Below are 25,879 nucleotides of genomic sequence, written 5' to 3'. Positions count from 1 at the left end.
GACAAACCAATTAATTATAAGAACATAAGAAAAGCTTCTATTGTATCAAAATAAAGCAGGCCATATTTTGCTATGTGAAGGTGATTTGAACCCTCTTATGTGTCATGGCAGCAAGAAAGAAGCCAATATACCATGATATAGATTAGACAGAAATACTTCTTTCTTAGCACATGCTGTTTTAAATTGGATTCTGGGAGACCTGGGAGGTCCTGGCATTTATGCTGCTAAATCTTCCTCTTTTATCCTGGCAGTAAGTAGACCCATCAACCCATTATAAAGACACTGCAGAGGGTGCAGAGAAGATTTAAAAGAAAAAAAAGAAAGACTTGGATTTATATAGCGTCTTTCACGACCACCGGACGTCTCAAAGCGCTTTACAGCTAATGAAGTATTTTTGGAGTGTCGTCACTGTTACAAGGATGATACCAGAAATGCGAGGGTATACATATTGGGGAAGGATGAATAGGTTGTGTCTCTTTTCTCTTTAAAAGATATGAAAAGTTTTGATAGAGTGGATACAGAGCGACTGTTTCCACTTGTGGGGAAAAGCATAGCTAGAGGCCATCAATATACAATAGTCACCAAGAAATCCAATAGGGAATTCAGAAGAAACCTCTTTACCCAAAGAGCAGTGAGAATGTGGAACTCACTACCACATGGAATGGTATAGATGCATTTAAGGGGAGGTTAGACAAGTATATGAGGGAGAAGGGGATAGAGGGTTATGCTGATAGATTTAGACGAGGAAAGACGGGAGGAGGCTCGAGTGGAGCATAAATGCCGACATGGACTGGTTGGGCCGAATGAACTGTTTCTGTGCCGTAGATACTATGTCTGTATCTATGTATGTAATCCATGGCTCTACGAGTCTGTGGCCAGGACAGAGCAGTTGGATTTAAGTGGTGCAAAAGGTGGGAGTCGGGTTGCCAACCCTCCAGGTTTGCCCTGGAGTCTCCAGGAATTAAAGACCAATCTCCTTTACACTGCTGCGAGTATCCCAGGAGAAAAATTATAAGAACATTATAATGATTTTTTTTTCAATTTATTAGTTATATAATGAATGGAGATGGGATAAAAAGACTGTTTGACTGCCAATCAATTGGATAATTAAGAGTCTGATTGCTTTCACATTGGCTGTGGGAAGGAGGAGCACGCGAGGATGGACATGTCGGGCGACCAATGGTGGGAGCCTGGGGTCCGAGGCAGTCGGATGTAGGAGGTCATGTGATAAAACCTCCAGGAATGCGCCCAACCAGAGTTGGCCACCTTAGATGGCAGCCTCCTGGATTGTGGACTGAAACAGCACCAGTGGGAAAGCAGCTAAACCCCTACAGACGATATAAACATCAATATAACCACAGGCCTCTGGCAAAGGACAGCCATGGGTAAAGAGAGGGGAGAATGGTGACCTGCAAGTGCTGAAAATCTAATGTAAAAAGGAAAAATCCACAGCATCGGTGAACACGAAAAGAAAGTTAGGTCTAGAAATACGGTACCACCCCATTGGGGGCGGCAACATTCGGAGAGTGCAAGACTTTGCACCCGGCACAAAATCTCGCCCCTCGCAATAAATTGGGATTACCACCCTTGAAAGGAAGTGATGCGCTAAATCAAGCATCCACATCCTTTCTGGGGCGGGAGCGGGACGCGCGGCTCAGCAGAGTACCGGGCTGTGCGATCGCGGGTGTCCATAGCAGCACCGGAGCGGAAAAGAAAACGGGAGATTTTTTTTCCACCTGCAGTCGGCCACCTCCGCTTTAAATCCCGCCCCGGTAGCGGCCGGTCACCGAATCCACGTCCCCTGAAGCTGTCACTGTCATCGCCCGGCGCAGCTTCAGGGGCTGAACCCTAATTTAGATGCCGGGGCACAGCAATGATGTCACGACCTCCGGGCGCAGGGGATCGGGGCGAAATGCTGTAGCGCCGCTGCTAAACTGCTGCTGAATTTAGCGGGAGTCGTTAGCGGCACCGTGCCCAGTCGCAGAGTCATTTGCACCCTGTTAGCAACCCCACGGGGCCTTAACGGGAAGTGCAAATTCCCCCAATTTCTTCCCCTTAATGTTAATTCGGTCCAATTGTTTTTGCCGGAACATAACAGCATACGGATATGATGGGCAAGAAACAGCCAACTGGGCCATTAAGTCAACCTCACACTCATGATGATTAGACGCTTCCTCTCTCCCTCCCTCCCTACCCACTCCGCACCCCCTACCCGCAGGGATGTAATTTCCTGGGAGAGGCAAGTGACCAGAGAATAACCCAGGGCCAATATGAGACATAATACTCTTCTCAGAATCCCTCAGTCATTTGAAACCAGTCCAGATCACATGGACCATAAATTATCTGTTTATCTACTTACCTTTTCTACGATGTGATCTCTACCAGTCAAGAACCAATCCTGCTCTCTCTTAAGGCACATGGAAAGTTAGCACATACCACACTAGCCAACAATGTGTTCCAGAGGCTCACTACTTTATGGGAAAAGACGAACTGCCTAATGTCCAGTCTAGTCCTACTCTTGCCTAGTTTAAATGCAGGTCCCCATGTCCTCCCCAATCGGTCAAACTGGAATAATCTATGAATAGACAGGAAATCAAACCCTTTCATTATTTTATAGACCTCTATCTAAGTCTACAATGCTGTAGAGTAAGTAGAACCAGCTCTTTAAGTCATTGATTTGTATTTTCTCTTTACAGCTGCAAACTCTGTGTATCCCCTATAGCAGCTTCAGAGCTGTGTAAAACTAAATATATATATATAAGAATCTACAAGAAACTTCATAAATATTGCAGAAATCAGAGCTGTCTGTATAAAATATATCCATAAATATTTACACTCGCGTGTGCTGTTTAAAAAATATGTTGAAGTAATGATTATTTTTAAACTGGCAACACAATTAATGAATGAAAATAAAATTCTAGATTTTGCTCCTGTGAAGCGCCTTGGGACGTGTTACTATGTTAAAGATGCTATATAAATGCAAGTTTTTGTTGAGGTAGGGAGGGGAATCTAGATCATGGTACCCAAATGGAATTGAGGTACAGATCAACCATGATCTAATTGAATGAAGGAACAGGCTCGAGGAGCTGAATGGCTTCTAGATACTTGCATTTTCTTCCCCTCTAATGAGTGAAGAAATGTTGGCTATTAAGGTCCCACTGCACCTTTAGTGCAGTTACTTGTTTTCACATGTCATGGACTTATACTCAGGACTGTTTTGTGAGGCATCGGCTTTTTATTTCGGAGCTGATGGACAGCTTTTGCTTGTTTGTGAGGCTTGTACATATGCTTCTGGTCGCCTTCCCCTCTCTTGCTGAGGGTCAAGAAAAGGAGAGGGAGAGCGACGCTGACTCCCAACATGGCCAACATCCTACAGCCTGGTAGGGTAGGCCATGAATGAAGGCCCAGACAGAGAGAGCAGCAAATCAGCTGAGACTCACAGGTGAGGGGGAACTGGCTCAGAATTAGCCCCATCGGCGATATCACTGGTTCGGTATAATTCACCTTCGCACATATGTTTCTTAAACCTTTGCTTTGTTATTTTTTAAAACATTGTATGTGTCAGCCATGGCTCAGTGGTAGCACTCTCCCCTCTGAGTAAGATGTTTGTGGGTTCGTAGTCCTGCTCTGGACACAATCTAGGCTGACACTCCCAGATTGTGGATAGGCTGACAGTCCTGCTCCAGAGACTTGAGCACACAATCTAGTACTGAGGGAGTGCTGCACTGTCGGATGAGGCGTTAAACCAAGGCCTCATCTGCACTCTCAGGTGGAGGTAAAAGATTCTATGGCACTATTTCGATGAAGAGCAGGGGAGTTCTCCCAGGTATCCTGGACAATATTTATCCCTCAACCCACATCATTAAAACGGATTATCTGGTTATTAAAGGTTGGTGTTCGTGCGATCTTGCTGTGTGCAATTTTGGCTGCCATGTTTGTTACATTACAATAGTGACTATACATCAAAATGTACTTCATTCGTTCTTGTACACAATATTTGAAGTTTAATTAATATAACAAAACTCTGCCCTTCTGAGCCCCATGTGAAATGAGTTTGGAACTCCCAGTTTTACAGAATGGCCCACCCCTATCCTTGCGCACTAGTCGGCATGTTTTACCACAAGCACCTCACAATTATGTTCAGTGATAGGTTAGTGGGTCAAAAAGTATATCAAATATTTAACGCATTATAAACTAATAAAAAACCCAGATGACATTTGCTGAGAACTTTACAAATGGCACTATTTCAAAGAAGAGCAAGAGAGTTCTTCCTGGTGTCCTGGCCAATATTTATCCCTCAACTAAGATCAATTAAAAAAATGGATTATCTGGTCATTATCTTATTGCTGTTTGTGGGACCTTGCTGTGCACAAATTGGCTGCTGCATTTCCTATAACAATGATTACACTTCAAAAATACTTCATTGGCTGTGAAGCGCTTTGGGACATCCTGAAGTCATGACAGGCACTTTATAAAAATGCAAGTATTTCTTTATTAAATGGTTAACACATCAATAAAAATGTCCGAAATGGAATTTCACGCATGGACTGAACAATTGTGCGCTAATATTGCGCGTCGTGATTTGGAGGCTCAGATCTCCATCATCACAGTAAGCCCGTCAAGCCATTATTAATTTAAGTCGTTGGAGATGGAGGAAGAGGGTTCTACATGGGCTGATCACCTCAGAGAGAACCAATCAAAAATGAACTGTAGCTGGGCCTGTCCAGAGGGAATAGGATGCGTCCCAGTAACCTCTGTAACTAATGCGAACAGCTTAAGCACCTTGGGACATTTCATGGCATTAAAGATGCTATATAAATGCAATTTCCTGCTGTTGTTGTTGTTGAAAGGCACATCCTTTAAAAGGGGCTTGGGTTTTCTGTTACAAACCAAAGCACGAACCACAAATCACTTTTGCAATGCTTTTATTGGCGAGTAGAACAACATATTAACTTAAATAGAATAAATTAGAACTGATTTCTTCCAATACACAGAAATTTTTGTTTTAAAAATAAAACAATGTAACAGATACCAGGTACTGACACAGTCCAATGGTTTTTCAGAAATAAATAAATATCGCAGAAAGCCGGGACATTTACAACGTGACTGCAAGCGGTACTTATTGAAAATGTTTGCACGCTTTTCTTTTATTTTCCTTCATTGTCAAAGCATCATTTGTTACTGTGGCAACCCTCTGATTAACCCAAACATTTAAGAACACTTCAGAAACTGAAATTTCACACAAATACCCCTTGTGACAATAAACCCTGTTGATGTGCCACCATTTTATACGTGCAGCATTCTGCATCAAAATGGAGGCCCAGCTCTGGATGCCTATTATGGCGGGGGGGGGGGGCGGGGATTGGGGGGGGGGGGGGCGGCGGGATGACTATGCAAGGCTGTGCTGCTGGCATGGAGCCTCGCCAGAGGCGAGCACGGATCAGATTACCAAGCCTGCAGCTCCATCGCCAGCACATCGTTGCTAAGCGAGGCTCTACACTGGCAGAAGACCCGTGTGAATTTATCCCTTCTTCACCAGCGTAGAGTATCAGGCCGGCGCTTTGACGCAACGCACCATTATACCCATTTCCCGTGCAATTCGAGATCCTCACTGGACGCCCGTTTACTCTAATTTTACATAACGAGGGCAGTGAAACTGGAGGTTTTAAGGGTTTTTAAGTGATCACTAACCCCTTGCTCAAACAAAGCTAAATTTATCTTCAGAGTTTGGTGGATAGCTGAGTGGTACGCATCGCATTTTGGGTCCATCACGTGCATAAATATCATGGCAACTGTTTGTGCAAGTCTATTATTCACTAAATAGAAAACGACATCAGACATTGGAATTATACAATAGCAATCTGTGCGTTCATTTTTTTAAATAAATTCTCGGGATGTGGGTTGGCATTTATTGCCCATCCCTAGTTGCCCTGAGAAGGTGGTGGTGAGTCTTCTACTTGAACCGATGTGTGTGGCTTGCTAGGCCACTTCAGAATCAACCAGGTTGGAGTCACATATAGGCCAGACCAGGGAAAGACGGCAGATTTCCTTCCCTGAGTGAACCAGTCGGGTTGCTATGACATGGTCACTTCTACTGATACCAGCGTTTTAATTCCAGATTTCTTTTCAAAACCAATTCAAAATTCTCAAATTGCCATGGTGGGATTTGAACTCATGTTCTCCAGGACTATCAGTACAGGTCATTAGGTTGGTCATCTAGTCATATAACCACTACACTAACACCCCATTACACAACAGCAGCTCCTTTATAGGACATTCAAAAAGCATAGTTCGCTCAATGTTTAAATCACTGCTAGTGGGTGATCTGAATAAAATGTCTCATGGTTAGATAATTAAATAATTAATGAATGTTCCTGATTCGAATCTACTAGAGACAGGGTTAGTGAAGCTCTTTTATTTTATGTTTTGCTGTGAAGAGCCACAGCATTTCTTACTGCATGGTTAAGATGGGATTGCGATTTGCCTCACTCTTTTTATATCTCAATCATAATGTTTCTGGCACTTCTGTTAATTAATATTTTTCCTCAATTATCATTTTTATCAAGGACTAACCGTTAATAGGAACGCTGGCTGCAACATTAGGATGGGAATTCGGAATCTAATTCTAAGTGACGCCAGTCATCAAGTTCAATTATGCACTAGTTCTCTAAAAACGCTGACTTTTGCTGGGCACAATAAGGACAGCGAGTGTTGGCAGGCCGTTCAACCATGGGTGGCATCATGACTGAGTCCAAACTGGCCTTCACCCAACAACCAGATGCATACGTTCCAGCGAGCGAGCAGTGGATAGTGATCAGGGGCATGAACCCAGGCCAATTTCCTTCTCTCCCTCCTTCCCTCCCTCCCCCCAGCCCAGATACGCTGGTGCTCATTGTAGGAACTCTATAGGATCATTATAGTTTAACAGAAAAAAATATTTTAAATTATTAAATATATCTGTCATTACAAAACAAATTAACTCTGAATAAATTAGAAAGTAAATAATAAAATAATTAAATAAAGGATATTGACTCTGCTATCATTCGATTCAACAAGGCAGCTCCCGACAGATCTCTAGCTTATTTGAAAACTGTGCTTGAGGGTAGTGTTCGCACATCAGATAGGAACGCACCCAGACTTCCATGGCCTCAATATCTTGCAGATCGGTTTCTTCTTCTGTAACAGATCAATTGAAGAGGTTATTAGCAATGGTGTGTGTGTGTGTGTGTGTGTGTATTTGTATATGTGTATATGTTAACAAAAGCATGGGAAGATTGTGCTCATCAAGGTAAAGGATGTTAGCATCATCATCATCATAGGCAGTCCCTTGGAGTCGAGGATGACTTGCTTCCATTCTAAACGTGTGTTCTCAGGTGGCTGAAGAGTCCAATGTGGGACCTACCGTCTCTATCACAGGTGGGGCAGACAGTGGTTGAAGGAAAGGTGGTGGGGGGGTGGGGAGCTTGTTAGCACTGGGGAATTGAACACATTTTCAGGCTACGAGCATCACAATTGAGCAATCCGGGAGCAGGTCTCAAATTGTCCACTCTGCCTCGATCTCAGAAAAAATATAAGGCAGTTTCTGATGAAATGTTGCACAGTCAAAACGTAGGTCCAAGAGTAGGCCATTCAGCCCCTCGAGCCTGCTCCACCATTCAATTAGATCATGGCTGATCTGTATCTTAACTGCATCTACCTGCCTTGGTTCTGTACTCCTTAATGCCCTTACCTAACAAAGATCTACCAATCTCAGTATTGAAATGTTCAATTGACCCCGAGCCTGAACAGCTTTTTGTGGGAGAGAGTTCCAGATTTCCGCTAAACTTCGTGTGAAGAAGTGCTTGCTGACATCACACCTGAATGGCCTAGCTCTAATTTTAAGGTTATGCCCCCCCCCCCCCGCTTTATTCTGGGCTTCCTCCACCAGAGGAGATAGCTTTTCTCTATCTACCTTATAATTCAATCATGGGGAGTGTCAGGTTGCTATGGAAGCATGGAAGAATGGGCGGAACTGGTCGTACAAACACTAGTTAGGCCGCAGCTGGAGTACCACATGCAGTTCTGGTCGCCATATTACAGGAAAAATGTGACTGCACTAGAGAGGGTACAGAGGAGATTTACGAGGATGTTGCCTGGAATGGAGAATTTTAGCTATGAGGAAAGATTGGATAGGCTGGGCTTGTTTTCTTTGAAACAGAGGAGGCTGAGGGGAGACCTTATTGAGGTATATAAAATTATGAGGGGTCTAGACAGAGTGGATAGGACGGACCTATTTCCCTTAGCAGAGGGATCAACAAGCAAGGGGAATAGATTTAAAGTAATTGGTAGGATTAGAGGAGATTTGAGCAGAAATTGTTTCACCCAGAGGGTTGTGGGGGTCTGGAACTCACTGCCTGAAAGGGTGGTAGAGGCAGAAACCCTCATCACATTTAAAAAGTACTTGGTTGTGCACTTGAAGTGCTGTAACCTACAGGGCTCTGGACCTAGAGCTGGAAAGTGGGATTAGGCTGGATAGCTCTTGGTCAGCCGGCGCGGACACGATGGGCCAAAATGGCCTCCTTCCGTGCTGTAAATTTCTATGATTCTATGATTTTACAAGCAGGAGGTAAAGCTTACAAAGATGGTCTTTGAAAAGGTCCTCGCTTACTTTTGCTGATCGGTGCAGCTGGGCTGGCTCCAAATGGAGTTGAAGTACAGCTCCTTCACGTGGACACATATCCTGCCCATCTTGTGCAACTGCTTCTTGGTGACTGCAAACACCATGCTGGGGCTCTCGGTGTAGCAGCTGATCTTCTGACGGCGTTTCGGCTGCTGGTGGATCGCAGTGACATTGCTGCATGGGATCAGCGACTGCGACAAAAAAAGCACCATCGGTTGGAGATCATTTTACAGGAGCGTCGCATCACACCACATTATTTTAGCGTCAAGTCACCACCAACACATTGAAGGGCTGATCAGAGTCAAGTCTACACCTTACCCTGAAAGGTTCATTTGTTTAAAACTGTTTTAAGAGAGGTGATCTTATCGCAATGTATAAGATTATGAGGGGGCTTGACAAGGTGGATGCAGAGAGGATGTTTCTATTGATAGGGGAGCCTAGAACTAGAGGGCATGATCTTAGAATAAAGGGCCACCCATTTAAAACTGAGATGAGGAGGGATTTCTTCTCTGAGGGTTATAAATCTGTGGAATTCACTGCCTCAGAGAGCTGTGAAAGCTGGGACATTGAATAAACTTAAGACAGTGATAGATAGTTTCTTAACCGATAAGGGAATAAAGGGTTATGGAGAGCGGGCAGGGAAGTGGACCTGGGCTCCATGATCGGATCAGCCATGATTGTATTAAATGGTGCAGCAGGCTCGAGGGGCCATATGGCCTGCTCCTGCTCCTGTTTCTTATGTTCTTATGTTTTGTCTTCCCTTTTTATCAGGCTCACATCTGTCTGTCTTATCAAAAGGCAACAGTAGAGGCTTTATTTTTTTTAAACTTTCTTTGGTCAATTTTGTGCTGATCAAGTGCTGGGAATGGGACAATCTCCAGTCTCAGTCTCAGTGTGAAGTATTCCCAGGCCAGATATAGCACATCAGCTGCAAGGGTAAGAACTTCACCGTGTCACAGAATCATACAGAATCAGGACAGAAGGAGGCCATTCAGCCCATCGTGCCTGTGCCGGGAATTGAAAGAAGTTTCCAATTAGTCCCACTGCCCTGTTCTGTCCCCATAGCCCTGCAAATCTTTCCTTTTCAAATATACAGTTGAGCGTCCCGAATCCGGCAACCTCGGGACCGAGGCAGAGCCGTTTTTTGTGTTTTTCTGGACTTTGGAATGTGTTTCTGACGTCCGAAATCCGGAAACACCCGAGCCCAGGTTCGGGTATTGCCGGATTTCGGAACGTCAGAAGGGGGTGTGGGGTGGGGGGGGTGGTGGAGAGAGTCTCGTCGAGGAGCTGTCCGGGTCGCCGGCCGGGGCCAAGTTCAGGTGGGGCCCACCGCCGGGGAAGAGTTTGGATGGGGCCCTGCTGCCGAGGAGCTGGTCGGGCGGCCCCGTCTCGGAGGAGGTGTTCGGGTTGGCCGGCGAGGAGCCGGCGAGGTAAGGGCATTGGTGGCGAGGCGAGGCCCAAGGTCAGGCAGCGGTGAGGCGAGGGGCGGTGAGGCAAGGCCCAAGGTCGGGCAGTGACAAAGGGCGGTGAGGCAAGGCCCAAGGTCGGGCAGTGACAAGGGGCGGTGAGGCGAGGCCCGAGGTCAGGCAGCGGCGAGGCGAGGGGCGGTGAGGCAAGGCCCAAGGTCGGGCAGTGACAAGGAGCGGTGAGGCAAGGCCCGAGATCGGGCAGCGGCGAGGCGAGGGGCGGTGAGGCAAGGCCCGAGGTCGGGCAGTGACAAGGAGCGGTGAGGCAAGGCCCGAGATCGGGCAGCGGCGAGGCGAGGGGCGGTGAGGCAAGGCCCAAGGTCGGGCAGTGACAAGGGGCGGTGAGGCAAGGCCCGAGGTCGGGGCAGCGGTGAGGCGAGGGGCGATGAGGCAAGGCCCGAGGTCGGGCAGTGACAAGGGGCGGTGAGGCAAGGCCCGAGGTCAGGCAGCGGCGAGGCGAGGGGCGGTGAGGCGAGGCCCGAGGTCGGGCAGCGGCGAGGCGAGGGGCGGTGAGGCAAGGCCCGAGGTCAGGCAGCGGCGAGGGGCGGTGAGGCGAGGCCCGAGGTCGGGCAGCGGCGAGGCGAGGGGCGGTGAGGCGAGGCCCGAGGTCGGGCAGCGGCGAGGCGAGGGGCGGTGAGGCGAGGCCCGAGGTCGGGCAGCGGCGAGGCGAGGGGCGGTGAGGCGAGGCCCGAGGTCGGGCAGCGGCGAGGCGAGGGGCGGTGAGGCGAGGCCCGAGGTCGGGCAGCGGCGAGGCGAGGGGCGGTGAGGCGAGGCCCGAGGTCGGGCAGCGGCGAGGCGAGGGGCGGTGAGGCGAGGCCCGAGGTCGGGCAGCGGCGAGGCGAGGGGCGGTGAGGCGAGGCCCGAGGTCGGGCAGCGGCGAGGCGAGGGGCGGTGAGGCGAGGCCCGAGGTCGGGCAGCGGCGAGGCGAGGGGCGGTGAGGCGAGGCCCGAGGTCGGGCAGCGGCGAGGCGAGGGGCGGTGAGGCGAGGCCCGAGGTCGGGCAGCGGCGAGGCGAGGGGCGGTGAGGCGAGGCCCGAGGTCGGGCAGCGGCGAGGCGAGGGGCGGTGAGTCGAGGCCCGAGGTCGGGCAGCGGCGAGGGGCGGTGAGGTGAGGCCCGAGGTCGGGCAGCGGCGAGGCAAGGGGCGGTGAGGCAAGGCCCGAGGTCAGGCAGCGGCGAGGCGAGGGGCGGTGAGGTGAGGCCCGAGGTCGGGCAGCGGCGAGGGGCGGTGAGGTGAGGCGAGGCCTGAGGTCGGGCAGCGGTGGGATCTGGAAGTCGGCAGGCTCGGCGGGTCCGGATTCCGGAATATTTTATGGATTCCGGACAACTCTGCCACCAATCGGTCCGGAGTCCGGAACATTCTGGATTCTGGAACTCCAGAGCTTTCTGACTTCATTCCTAAATAGCCTAGCTCTAATTTAACGATTATGTCCCCTCGTTCTTGATTTCCTCACCAGAGGAAATAGTTTCTCTGTTTCCACCCGATCAAATTCTTTTATCATTTCAAAAACCCTCCCTTCCTAATATTACCCTGTAAAGGTCTCGCCGATAAAATTAGACTCCAGTTATTGAGGTTCTTAACAGTGACAAATGAAAGCTGTGAACCCAGGCTACGATTCCACCCTCAGCCCTGCCCCTCTCTTGTTTTGGATGAGGAGCAAGCCTGTTGCAGACAAATTCAGAAGTTTCTTACGTCTGTGAGGATAATCGGTTCAGCTGTGGCTCTTTGGTACTGTCACCTGTGGGTGTCTATCGCCACATACTGATCCTAATCAGTATTACACCACTGTATAAAAGTGTTTGCAAAAGTCACTGCAGTTTCATCTAAAGCAAAGAACTTGCAATTATATTCACGTCCTCAAGTGCAGACACTGTCGTAATGTAAGGAACGCCACAGCCAATAAGAGCACAGCACACTCCCACAAATAGCAATGCGATAATGGTCAGATAATCTGTTTTTTAAGCGATGATTCAGGGATTAATATTGGCCTAGGACATCGGGAGAATTCCCCTGCTCTTTCTATACATCTTGGTTTGAGTGGTTTTTTCGCTCCTTTATAATAATAGCACAGGCGTATGTGTGTAGATCTGTAACTCTGAATTTGGAAAAGCATGGAATGAGAAAGGCCATGAGGCCTACTGAACCCACTCCCTCCACAACCCCCACCCGAACATTAAACTGCGGAAGAATAGAGCAGAGCAAGCTCTCCCTTGTTCCTAAAAGTAACTAAGCAGTATTCATCCATCTCAAGCTCCACTCCAGAGACTTGAACACATAATCCAGGCTGAAGCTCCAGTGCAGTGCTGAGGGAGTGCTGCACTGCCGGAAGTGCCATCTTTCAGATGAGACATTAAACCGCGGCGCCGTCTGCCCTCTCAGGTGGATGTGAAAAATCCCATGGCACTATTTCAAAGAAGAGCAGGGGTGTTCTCCCCAGTGTCCTGGCCAATATTTATTCTCAATCAATACCACAAAAACAGATTATCTGGTCATTACCTCATTGCTGTTTGTGGGAGCTCGCTGTGCACAAATTGTCTGCTGCGTTTCCTACATTACAACAGTAACTATACTCCAAAAGTACTTCATTGACTGGGAAGTGCTTTGGGACATCCTGAGGTCATGAAAGGTTCGCTATTAGTACAACTTCTTTCTTCGCTTTTCGGTGAAAGGACAACATGCTTATCCAGTGCACCCCCCAATTCCTCTGCTAAACAACGTTCAACTAATGATGGCCCTCCTGAAACATACCTCAGCTGACGTGTCGACGTACCCGATCTGTCTAAATTTGCCCTTTCTGGTGGTCAGTTCCACGTCGACCTTGAAGAGCAGCGGGAAGTAGGAGTGAGGTTTGTTCCAGGAATCCGGGTACTGCCAGTTGACCGTGACTTCCACCTTACGATCCTTTGTATCATGTCGGGCCGTTAGTTCCTTTGGAGCAGCAGGTTTTACTGAAAAGAAAGCAGGAGATGCCATGAGAACGGTGTGAGAGCACATCCCCTTTCTTAACTCGAGTGACAATCCTCTAGCCCTCAAAGTAAAATAAAGCCATTGAATAAGGGTTTCATCTAATTCCATTGCAAATAAATTGTTGCCATTGCATTGTTAGCCATGTTCCCGCCCCCTTCTGTCCAGAAGGTGTTGACTCTTGTCAGAGTACGGTTCGAAGGGCACCTCATCCAATTGGATATTCTCAATGTGTGAGACTAGACTAGGCAGGCTCTTTGGCCATGGAGGTCATCTCCAATCCCAACACTATCATCCACCATCTGCACTTTCCAAATGGGGCGTCCTGGATATCAGTCGTGAGTGGAAACCCTGAGCAGGCTTTCGTTGCCAATGGTGGAATGAAGGAAGTCAGAGATGCACAATAGGGCCAGAGTTGGAGGAACGCCGAGATCTCACAGGGTTATAAGAACATAAGAAACAGGAGCAGGAGTAGGCCATTCGGCCCTTCGGCCTACTCCGCCGTTCAATAAGATCATGGCTGATCGTCTACCTCACCTCCACTTTCCTGCTATCCCCATATCCCTTGATTCCCTTAATATCCAACAATCTATCGATCTCTGTCTTGAATATACTCAACGACTGAGCCTCCACAGCTCTCAGGGATAGGGAATTCCAAAGATTCACCACCTCTGAGTGAAGAAATTTCTCCTCATCTCAGTACTAAATGGCCAATCCCTTATTCTGAGACTATGACCCCTGGTTCTAGACTCCATAACCAGAGGAAACTTCCTCCCTGCAACTACCCGATCAAGCCCTGTAAGAATTTTGTATGTTTCAATGAGATCAGCTCTCATTCTTCTAAACTTGAGAAAATATGGGCCTAGTCTACTCAATCTCTCCTCAAAGGACAATCCCCCCATCCCAGGAATCAGTCTGGTGAACCTTCATTGCAGTCCCTCTATGGCAAGTATATCCTTCCTTGCTGTGAGGCTGGAGATGGTTACAGAGATAGGGAGGGGCGAGGCCATGGAGGAATTTGAACACAAGGATGAGATTTTTTTAAATTCTGGGATGCCCTGGTCTGTATGGGCCAGCATTAGACTGAGTGGTGTCTCGATTCACCCAGCCATCAAGGGAGCCAAAAATTAATATGTCATTATGTTTTAGCGCAAAGTTTAAAGGTAACAATTGAAGGAGGCCTTGCCTATCACAGCTAGGCCCAATAAAATAATCCAGTAATGTTGGCTTTAATGATAGCGCATCAAGCTTAAATTAGTAATTTTTCAAGAGACAAATCTTTGGCTCATCTGTATACTTACAAATTTCTCTGATGTAGAAATGTTTTGTGTGCTTTTCGTATCGTTTGCTTGTGGCTGCCTCCACAGTGAATGTGATTTGCCTTAGCTCTTCAGCATACGGAGAATAGCTCTGGTCTGTGCAGGTTGCTTGGCACTCTGAATTCTTGCATTGCATTAAGACACAGTCCTTGGCATCTCCCTTACAACCTCTTTAACACAATAGAAAATAAATAATTGAATATTAACTCCTGTCACGATACACAGACCAGAAAATAAAGAGCACAAATTGCTTATCTCACGCAAAGGCCGGATGGTGCAGCACATCGAAAGTGCCACACTGGTGCAATAGATGGCACTCTACTAAGGTTGGGGCTGAGACATATTGTTGGGGCAGAGAAGGGGCAGCTTTTACCCTGCGTCGATCCATGACCCTTTTTTGTAATTAATACTCGGAATGTGGACATTGCTGGCAAGACCAACATTTATTGTCCATCTCTAGTTGCCCTGAGAAGGTGGTGGTGGTCCTTCTTCTTGAGCCGTTGAATAGCAGTTCTGATACAACTGACTACTTCAGGCCACTTCAGAGTGGCAGTTAAGAGCTGACCATGTTGGTGTCGGACTGGAGACATTTATAGGCCTTGACTAGGTAAGGAGGGTAGGTCTCCTTCTCTAAAGGATGAGTGAACCAGTTGGGTGGTGTGTAATTGTGACGCTGGTTGCCTGAAAAGTCATACAAATTATTCTACAGAACTAACATCCTTCACCTTGATGTGTGTAGAATTCATACACAAAAGATTCAACACGATTTGTCGTTATTCACCTGGTGATCTTCATGGTGCCAAGTTGCCATGTTTCTACTTCAATGGATAATGTTCAAGGTATGACTAAAGGAAGCATCTATCACCTCCCTTGCTCTTGAAGAAACAACTGCCCCAGTTGTTGGCATTCAACATCGGACTTGTTGGGCCTCAATGAATAATGTTGTTTTCACTCATTAAAATGCCATGTGACAGGCTGTGTGGTACAATGGATTGGACAGAAGCTTTTCATCACTGACAATTAGTTTAAAATCCAACCCAGACAGGTAGGATGAAATCCCCTGGCCTTGAGTTTCCTCTACATTTGCACCCGGAGAAACCCGTAATCTGGTCGCAAACCAATCTCATGACTTAAAAGATGGCGGAATTTGAATCAGATGTGAGTTATGCACGTAACTACAATACATCCATCCATGAAATCCTCCACCCCAACGAATCCCCACCCATAAAACGGGCCACACCATCCCGGCTGTCAAATACGAGGGTCCTCCAATTGCGTGTGTTCAAAGGATTGCAACCAGATTTTCAGGTGCAACAGGAAAGGAAATCATTCTTCTGTGCTTTATTGCAAATTATTTGAGCGCTTGAAAAAAAAATCCTCACTGACACCTACTCATATTTTCTGTTTCTTTAAATGCATTTTTATGGCATCAGTATAAGTCGCATTAAAAATTAAAAAGATTCTCCGATTGAAGGTTCTTAAACATGCTGTGCATGATGTGCATGAATGATAGTTCAATGAGTTGCAACTTATATTTTTATACTTAACATAGAAATATGCTGGTGTGGATTCAGCATTTGTTTGGACACTGATTGCTGAGCACTAATTTATGGCCATTGACACCGATTTTAAGTGGATATATGCTAATGAGATTGGGAGGATGCTTAGGCATAACCTGACATTGGCAAAATGGGCGCAGCATTGGCTGCCCATTCAGGTCGAACATCTGGGTTGTGCCCATGATGAAGCTCCAATCCCCTCTCATGCCTGCTGGCTGTATGGAGTCAGTGTTGGTTCATTTCCCACAGTAACCTTTCATTTGGCTGTCTCACTCAAAGAGTCACAGGGTAGCCAGTGTGGGAAACACATCGCACTGGTGCAGCAGGTGGGTGCCATACTGAGGACTGGGACAGGAGACACGTTACTGGGATCGGAGCTTCAATCTCCCACCAACCGAGGCTCGAAGAGTGTTTTCAACCGGGAAGCTGCCGATCAATATGTGGAAACGTTTTGTTCTCCCACCTGCCCCGATATCGTTCCTGCTCGCCAGCATTACAAAAGAAAGAACAGGCTATTTCTTCATGTGAAAATGCTCTGTGTTGCTGAATATTGCTAACCAGACGGTTTTGAATCGACAGACTGAAGAGGGTTTCCTTACTCTCGATGGAAGCTTGCTGAGAAAATGGCTTTTTCCTTCATACGCCAGAAGCAGGTGAAGTTCTCACCGAATCTCTCCGCTTGGCACGTGACATAGTTTCCATTTTCTTCTGTTTGTAGGAAGAAAGAAAAACAGAAGATCACAGCGTTTTGATAGAGATTGATTACCCTGTCTGGCCAACAACTACAATATCACTGTATCATGCGACTACCAGGATGGTAGGAGACGAACTAGATGGACCTTGGTCTTTTATCGTTTGGCAATTCCTATGCATTTGAAGGAAATTCAAGATATATTTCATGCAGGTTTATGTACCAGAGCAGTATCAATGTCAACTCTTTGCTGACATGCGTAACTGCCATTTGGGGCTGTAATGTGTGGAGCTCTCTCTCGGAGGCATATGCAACAATTGTTTAGTCCGACCAGAGTGCGGTGCGCAACCAGCAATATAACTGGGTGCTGTCAGCTCGTAGATTTCTTTTTGATTTTTTAAAAGGTATTTAGCACTTGTGGTTCTCTTACCTTTAAGTATTTTGTCAGCCTGTCTCCCCACGTCTATCAGTATGTAGTAGTGTTTCAGTAACTCCGTGGTGTTGTTGAGGTGACAGCTATAGTTGCCCGCGTCTGGCCGGTCGGTCACTTCCAAGTCAAGTATGTTGTCACGGGCATTCTTGGTGAGTGGCACTCTATCGAGCCGCCAGTGGATTCCAGTCCGCAGCTGATCAGAAGACGCGTCGCAGCTCAGGTGTATCAACTGATTGGTTTTGCTTACGATAGTGTCTGTGAAAATAAAAATATATATACTTTTTTAAAAAGGTGTAAAAAAAACCCTGAAGGAGATGCAAATTAAACCAAAGGTGAAGGGCAGAATTCAGCCCAGCCCTGTCTTGCCAGTTCTGACTTGCTGAGGCTTTAAACAACAATAACTTGTATTTATATAGCACCTACAGCAGGAGCGGCGAGGTCGGGGCGAAGGAGCGACGAGAGATTGCAGAGGGATGTGATCAGGGCCCAGGAGAGGCGTGAGTTCAGGGCCAGAAGAGGCGAGGGCCCAGGGGCAGCACGTGCCAGCCCACACTGCGATATGTGTGCGCACTAGGTCCATGCAGCAGAGCTGGTCTCCAGTCGTCTTGGGTAATCCTTGCCACTGGAACAAGATCTAGTTCTATCAAGCCCGTGTGGTGGCTGGTGTGCAACAGCAAAAACTCCACGCACAGGCATCTTCCACCCTTCAGGATTTAGTTCGGGACCTTGAATTTTAGGTCCTTCATTATGAACTTTTTAATGTGGAAGCAAGTCATCCTCAATTCAAGGGACTGCCTATGATGATAACGTAGTGAAACATCCCAAGGTGCCTCATAGGAGATAAAAGATTTGACACTGAGCCGCATGAGTAGAAATTAGCACAGGTGAAAGAGGTAGGTTTTTAAGGAGCGCCTTGAAGGAGGAAAGAGAGGTAGAGAGGCAGAAAGGTTTAGGCAGGGAATTCCAGAGCTTGGGCCCCGGGCAACAGAAGGCACGGCCACCAATGGTTGAGCGATTATAATCAGGGATGCGTAAGAGGGCAGAATTAGAGGAGCGCAGAAATCTCAGGGGGTTGTGGGGCTGGAGGATATTATAGAGATAGGGAGGGGCGGGACCATGGAGGAAAAAATATATTACATTTCATATATTTTTAAAAAATATTGTGCTTTGTTAATATTTTGTGGGGTGAGTGAAAGTTATTTTGGGCGATAGCTAATTGGCAGGGCCGTTTTACACCCGCCTGATTTTCTCTTCCATTGAGGTCCATTACTTCAGAGAATGAGAGGAAGAACAAACTTGTATTTATGTAGCATCTTTCGTCACTTCAGGTTATTCCAAAGTGCTTCACAGCCAACGTGTAGCTTAATACCTTGCTGGGAGGAGCATTTCCCTACACAGCCATGTGGGGAAGTGGGGGCTGCTCAGGACTAGGGTTGCCAACTGTGGTTTGACATATTCCTGGACATTTGATCATGTGACATTTGATCACATGGTGTTCAATCACCAGTCATGTTTTTTAAAAATTCATTCTGGGATGTAGGCATCGCTGGCAAGGCCAGCATTTATTGCCCATCCCTAATTGCCCTTGAGAAGGTGGTGCTGAGCCGCCTTCTTGAACCACTGCAGTCCTTGTTGTTAAGGAACTCCCACAGTGCTGTTAGGGAGTGAGTTCCAGGATTTTGACCCAGCGACAATGAAGGAACGATGATATATTTCCAAGTCAGAATGGTGTGTAACTTGGAGGAGAACTTGCAGGTGGTGGTGTTCCCATGAGCCTTCTGCCCTTGTCCTTCTAGTTGGTAGAGGCCGTGGGTTTGGGAGGTGCTGCCGAAGAAGCCTTGATGAGTTGCTGCAGGACATCTTGTAGATGGTACACACTGCAGCCACGGTGCGCCAGTGATGGAGGGAGTGAATATTGAAGGTGGTGGATGGTGTGCCAATCAAGTGGGCTGCTTTGTCCTGAATGAGGTCAAGCTAATCTTGTATGTTGTTGGAGCTGCACTCATCCAGGCAAGTGGAGATTAGTCCTGACTTATGCCTTCAAATCAGGAGTGTGATGGAATACTCTCCATGTGACACTTAACCACATGACATTTGATCATGTGACATTTGCCCAACGTTTGCAAATGTTATTGAAGTTACCTTAGTTGAGTGTTCTCGATCACCAAGCCCCAAATAAAATATTTGACTTTTTGTTTTATAGTGAGATGAATAACATAATTTATAAATCAAAGAATACAAAAGAATAAATAAATTTAAGGATATGTAATGTTTAAATAAAAACTACCTCGGTGATGTTTCTACAGTATCGACCGCAATGAGAAACACCAAGTCAATTCCACTGATATCAACAAAATATCATCGGTATAAATAATTTAAAATTAAAGTTTTTGTACAATTTTATTACTTTTTACAATGCATAGCAAGTTATAAAAACAATAAATAATTAATAAAAGCAAGACCAAACCTAATTCAATTCACCGAATCCCACAGCCCACCGGGAGGGAGGTGAGGCTGAGTCCTGAGAGAGAAGCACCAAAGCTGCCTGACACATCACAGGCCAACATGAACTCTCCCTCCCTCCCAGTTTGTATTTTATCTCTCCATCCTCCCCCCCCCCCATGTGTCTTTCTCTCTGTCTTGCCAGTTTGCGTTTCTATCTCTCTCTCTCTCTCTGTTTGTGTTTCTCTCCCTCCCTCGCTCCCCAGTGTGTGTTTTTCTCTCTCTTTCTCTCTGTCAGTTTGTGTTCCTTGCTCTCTCTCTGTTTGTGTTTCTCTCCCTTCCTCGCTCCCCAGTTTGTGTTTCTCGCTCTCTCTCTCTGTCAGTTTGTGTTTCTCGCTCTCTCTCTCTGTTTGTGTTTCTCTCTCTCTCTCTCTCCTCCAGTTTGTGTTTCTCGATCTCACTCTCTCTGTTTGTGTTTCTCTCTCTCCCTCTCTCTGTTTGTGTTTCTCTCTCTCTCTCCCTTTCCCCTCAGTTTGTGTTTCTCTCTCTCTGTCAGTTTGTGTTTCTCGCTCTCTCTCTCTCTGTTTGTGTTTCTCTCTCTCCCTCTCTCCCCCCCCCCCCAGTTTGTGTTTCTCTCTCCCCACCCCCCATTTGTGTTTCTCTCTCTCTCTCTCTCTCTTGCTCAGTTTGGGTTTCTCTCTCTCCCCAGTTTGTGTTTCTCTCTCTCTCTCTCTCCCAGTTTGTGTTTCTCTCTCTCTGTTTGTGTTTCTCTCTCTCTCTCTGTTTGTGTTTCTCTCTCTCCCCACATTTTGTGTTTCTCTCTCTCTCCCAGTTTATGTTTCTCTCTCTCTCTCTCTCTCTCTCCCCCAGTTTGTGTTTCTCTCTCAGTTTGTGTGTGTCTCTCTCTCTCCCAGTTTGTGAATTCCGAAGATCAGGGAGACGAGCAGGGCTCAGACAAGGCGGTTTGGTTACATGCCACGACAGCTATGGTAATACACATGCACGGACCGTGTTATAAGAACCGTTTCTTGCGAGTTGCCAACAGCAGCACTCTGGAGACCAATCACCCATTCCAATAGTCTCCCGCCCAAAGCGGGAGGGTTGGCAACCCTACTCAGCACAGATTTTCCGAGCGTGTATTGGAAAAGCATAGGCAGTGTCTGTCTGCTGATTTTAGCACCCAATATTTATCGAAAGACACTTCATGGTGGTTGATGTACCTGCCATTGGCCCAGGGTTGGGGTAAGAAATCTTTCCTTCACGGTACAAGTTCAACTTTATTTCACGTTAACTAAAAGCAACAACAAAAACCACAACAGGCATGACTTACATTTCTCATCAAATGCCATCCTTGCTGTTGCAGTCAGGGATGCGAACCACAAAAAGAGTAACAAACGGCCAAACATCTGCCAAAAAAGGTACAAGAGAAAAATCAGAAGATTGAAACATAGGGGGAAGTCCCAGCCCTCACTGAACAGCAGTGTTACAGGGAACAGCCAATGTGTGCTGGATTGGTGTCCCTCCTCCACTGGAACTTGAATATCCAGGCTGCTTCCGTTTGATTTGAATCATTGCATCCCATGCAGGAAGGGAAAGAAAGAACTTGGATTTCTATAGCGCCTTTCACGACCTCAGGATATCCCAAAACTCTTTACAGCCAATGAAGTACTTTTCAAGTGTTGTCACTGTTGTCATGTCAGGAACACGGCAGCCAAATTGCACACAGCAAGCTCCTACAAACAACAGGTGACAATGACCATATAACCTGTTTTAGTGATGTTGATTGAAGAATAAATATTGGCCAGGACATCGGGGAGAATTGCTCTTCTTCGAAATAATGCCATGGGATATTTTACATCCGCCTGAGAGGTAGATGGAACCTTGATTTCTCATCTGAAAGACACCTCCGACAGTGCAGCACTCCTTCAGATTTTATGCCCAAGTCTCTGGAATGGGACTTAAACTCACAACCTTCTGACTCAGAGGCAAGAGTGCGCCATTGAGTCACAGCTGACATTTCAGCATTTAATACTTAACATTGTGGTGGTACAGATACATGCATAATTGACTGTCTCACATCCGATCTCATCTACCGGTACATAAAACTTCACCTTGCAAAAATATTAGGGACATAAAACTGCATGCAGGACATTGTAAATAGGCTGGCATTTGCCACCAATGTAATTGTATAATGCTACAAAGCACTTATATCACTCAGGTCCATGGCCCTGAAATTATAAATCATAGAATCTACACCACAGAGGGAGGTACTTTGGCCCATGGTACCTGTGGTGTCTCTTTGAAAGACATTTAGTTCCATTCTCCTGCTCTTCCCCATAGTCTGAAATTGTTTTTTCTTTCACGTATATATCCAATTCCCTTTTGAAAGTTACTATTGAATCTGCTTCCACCACCCTTTCAAGCAGTGCGTTCCAGATCACAACATCTTACTGTGTAAAAAGAACCTCTCCTCATCTCTCTATGCTAGTGTATGGACTATTAAGACACCCGTCTGAAATTTCTCTCTTTGCTATTCATTTCAAACAGCTAAAATAGCAAGCAGAGCTAAAATTTCCCATGAATGGGTTATAGAGTCATTTTGAGATCTGTACATTTTTCTAAAATATCTCTGGCTCTCAAGCAAGAAAAAGCAATATAAATAGCACAATTTTCACTTTGCAGAAAAGGTTTAGTAACTGTGCAAAGTAATTTGGGCTTGTTCATCAGAACTTAAGATTTCGGAGCAGGAGAAGGCCATTTGGCCCCTCGAGCCTGATCTGTCACCTCAACTCCGCTTTCCTGCACTCGTTCCATATCGTTTGATTCCCTTAATATTCAAAAATTTATCAATCTCTGACTTGAACATACTCAAAGACTGAGCCTCCACAGCTTTCTGGGGTAAAGAATGCCAAAGATTTACCACCAACTGAGTGAAGAGGTTTCTCTTCATCTCAGTCCTAAATGGCCGACCCCTTATTCTGAGGCTGTGACCCCTGGTTCTAGACTCCCTAGCCAGAGGAAACATCGTCCCTGCATCTATCCTGTTAAGCCCTGTAAGAATTCATTAAATGCCCAGACAGGAAAAAAAGTACTGGATCACCTCCCTGATCCACAGTATCACAATGTCACACTCGCTGCAAAGTATGATGAAGCCAGTGTCACACCACACAGGTATCACACTGAGCAAGTATCACACTGAGCAGATATCTTACTGAGCAGATACCTCACTGAGCAGGTATCTCACTGAGCAGGTATCACACCGAGCAGATACCTTACCGAGCAGGTATCGCACCAAGCAGCTATTGCTTTAAAACTGGTAGCTGCACTTCAATAACACCACAAACAACGCAACTGCTGTGTTATTATTTTCACAACTGGTGACTCACAATGTTGAATTTCATGAAGGCTACAAGTGTACAAATGAAAATGGTCAGTAGAATTTGTTTTTCCTGGATAAAAAGATAGACGTCTTTAATACAAGACACAGAACTTTAAAGCTATTATTCTACAATATATACTGATTGTCTTCTCACTGGTCAGACTTGCAGTGCGGATGTCATGGTTATTACTCCTACAGTGAGGACATTGTGGTGAATCCAGGTCACAGACACAGCTGATCATTTGTGTTCACCGGAAAAGTTTCAGCTGGTCAGACATCCTCGGAGCTGGAATAACCATCCCATGATTAAAGCCAAATAATTGAGGTCCAGCTGTGATTCTGGGATTGGGAGGAGATGTTAAAAGGAGGATCCATCCAGGAGAAGACTAGCCGTATGTGAATGGTTTCACAGCACTGTAGGATTGACCTCCTCCCTTTTCCGTAAGAATTCCCGAAGACTCCTGTGCCCTTTCAGAGAGAGCCAGTTCGCCCCTGGCCCCACCTCCCTGCTGTAGGATTTCAGGTGGGTTTTAAAGGTCCCTTTGCACTATTCAAAGAAGAGTAGGGAATTCTTCCCAGGGTCCTGGACAATATTCTTTCCTCAACCAACGCCATAAGAAAGAAACAGATGAACTGGTCATTCACCTCACTGCTATTTTTAGTCATTGCTATCTTTCACTTACATACTGGCACATCACTGCACTGCATTCTGACAAGCAGTGTGTTTGGAGACAAGACTTAAATATTTTAATTATTATACAGGCAATTGTTCTCAGCTACTCTCACTTCACTGTAAAGCCCTGTGATACAGTTTGTACCCCTTGATATGATTAAGAAAGAAGATAAATAACTTGCATTTATATAGTGCCTTTCACGACCTCAGGGTGTCCCAATTAAGTACTTTTGAACTATATTCACTGTTGGAATGTAGGAAACGCAGCAGCCAATATGTGCAATGTGATAATGACCAGATAATTTATTTTATTGATGTTGGTTGAGGGATCAATATTGACCAGAGCACCAGGGATAACTCCGCTGCTCTTCTTCAAAATAGTGCCATGGAATCTTTTAGGTCTACCTGAGAGGACAGACAGGACCTCATGTCTCATCCTGAACTGTAGGAGCTGCTGTCTTTCGGATAAGGTATTAAACAGGGTTTAACATTTCATCCAAAAGACAGCACCTCCAACAGTGCAGGATTCATCAAGTCCTGCACTGAAGTGACAGACTGGATTTTGCACTTAACTGTCTGGAGTGGGTCTTAAACCCACAACCTTCTGACTCAGAGCTGAGAGTGCTACCAACTGAGCCATGGCTAACACCCATTGCTTTTTGATCATTCCATGGCACCAATGGGTACTAATATACCACGGCTACTAGTCTGAGCTCTGTTTAGAGCTTTATGGAGATGGCAGACCATAGTTATAGTGCTGATTCCGCAATGCTCACTGACCAGGCAAATCCAGAGTTTTGCTCACTCACATCCAAGTACTTACTTAGGTGGTAGCTGACAGCAGAATTGGCTCTTTTCAAATTAAGAAAACCTTTTACAAAATGAATTCAAGATTATTCAACCCACTGGGATATTTTTAAAGTTCACTTTGCACCATTTGCAGTTGCAGCTCATCCCTTGTTGTCCCCACAACATCCCAAAGCTGTTGTAAAGGCTATCTCCTTCAGAGGGTTTGATATTCTGATGCACCAGCCTTCACTTCTGAGTTAACTATTTGTTCCCAGACAAATCCAATTTTTTTTTTTTTTTTTTAAATATTCGTTGCCAATCTTTCCAATTCTTTGTCAGATCACAAACGCCAGAGTCACCTTGCACACATCAAGGATCACCCTGCGCCAATGCTCTTAGCCAAAAGGCCTAGAGCCCAAGCACCGTTCCTGGAAGTACTGCAATACCAGGTTTGTGCCATGGAGGTGGATGGGTCAAGCCACCCCACCCACCTCCTATTTCCAAAAAGCATAAGGGAATCACCTTCCTGATCCAGGGAGAACCACGTTGGGGTCATGGTTACTCCCCTGTCAGGTCAGTTACGCATGATCTTAGCCAAAAGGTCAGAAAGACAAATCCAAATTTTTTTTAAAAATTCATAGCCAATCTTTCCAATTCTTTGTCAAATCACAAATGCCAGAGGTCACCTTGCACACATCAAGGATCACTCTGCGCCAATGCTCTTAGCCAAAAGGCCGAGAGCCACTGCACCGTTCCTGGAAGTACTGCAATACCAGGTTCGTGCCATGGAGGTGGATGGGTCAGGCCCCCCACACACCTCCATGGAGGTGGATGGGTCAATCCACCCCACCCACTTCCTATTTCCAAAAAGCATAGGGGAACCACTTTCCTGATCCAGGGAGAACCACTTTGGGGTCATGGTTACTCCCCTGTCAGGTCAGTTACGCATGATCTTAGCCAAAAGGCCGAGAAGCGATCCAAAATTGCTTTACATCAGGCCAACCTTCACTAACCCAGTGTCACAATTTAGTTACTGCATTCAGCCCTGGCTCAGTGGGTAGCACTCTTACCTTCTAAGTCAGAATGGTGTGGGTTCAAGCTCCACTCTAGATTCTTTGAGCACAAATCCAGGCTGCCACTTCAATACAGTACTGAGGGAAGTGCTGCACTATTGGAGGTGGTGTGTCTTTTGGATGAGAGATTAAATTGAGGCCAGTCTACCCTCTCAGGTGGATGTAAAATATAAAATGGCCACTATTGGAAGAAGAGCAGGGAGTTTTCTCAGTGTCCTGGCCAATATTTATCCCTCAACCAACATCACTTAAATAGATTAGCAGGTCATTATCATATTGCTGTGTGTGGGATCTGGCTATATTCCCACAGTACAATAGTGACTACACTTCCAAAAGTACTTCATTAGCTGTAAAGCGCTTTGGGACGTCGGGTGATTGTGAAAGGCGCTAATTAAATGCAATACTTTTTTTATTTTCTTATGCAATTTTTAAAG

At 46.2% G+C, this 25,879-nt stretch overlaps 1 protein-coding gene and 2 pseudogenes across 1 annotated transcript; all 3 read right to left on the bottom strand.

The window, feature by feature from the left end:
* Positions 1–8,643: 8,643 nt before the first annotated feature.
* On the bottom strand, positions 8,644–20,937 carry LOC139262489 (interleukin-12 subunit beta-like). Its single transcript, XM_070877669.1, has 6 exons — positions 20,862–20,937; positions 17,087–17,344; positions 16,565–16,673; positions 14,389–14,576; positions 12,872–13,071; positions 8,644–8,850 (listed from the first exon to the last, which is right to left on the bottom strand). The coding sequence occupies exons 1-6, from the start codon at positions 20,935–20,937 to the stop codon at positions 8,644–8,646; spliced, it is 1,038 nt and encodes a 345-aa protein (XP_070733770.1).
* A 3,847-nt stretch (positions 20,938–24,784) lies between these two features.
* Positions 24,785–24,986, bottom strand: LOC139263629 (U2 spliceosomal RNA; annotated as a pseudogene).
* A 125-nt stretch (positions 24,987–25,111) lies between these two features.
* On the bottom strand, positions 25,112–25,349 carry LOC139263611 (U2 spliceosomal RNA; annotated as a pseudogene).
* Positions 25,350–25,879: the final 530 nt, after the last annotated feature.

The sequence above is a fragment of the Pristiophorus japonicus genome, chromosome 4, assembly GCF_044704955.1.
Source record: "Pristiophorus japonicus isolate sPriJap1 chromosome 4, sPriJap1.hap1, whole genome shotgun sequence".
Classification (NCBI taxonomy): Eukaryota; Metazoa; Chordata; class Chondrichthyes; family Pristiophoridae; genus Pristiophorus; species Pristiophorus japonicus.
The sequence above is the reverse complement of the archived record's forward strand: the minus strand, read 5'-3'. Positions and strand labels throughout refer to the sequence as shown.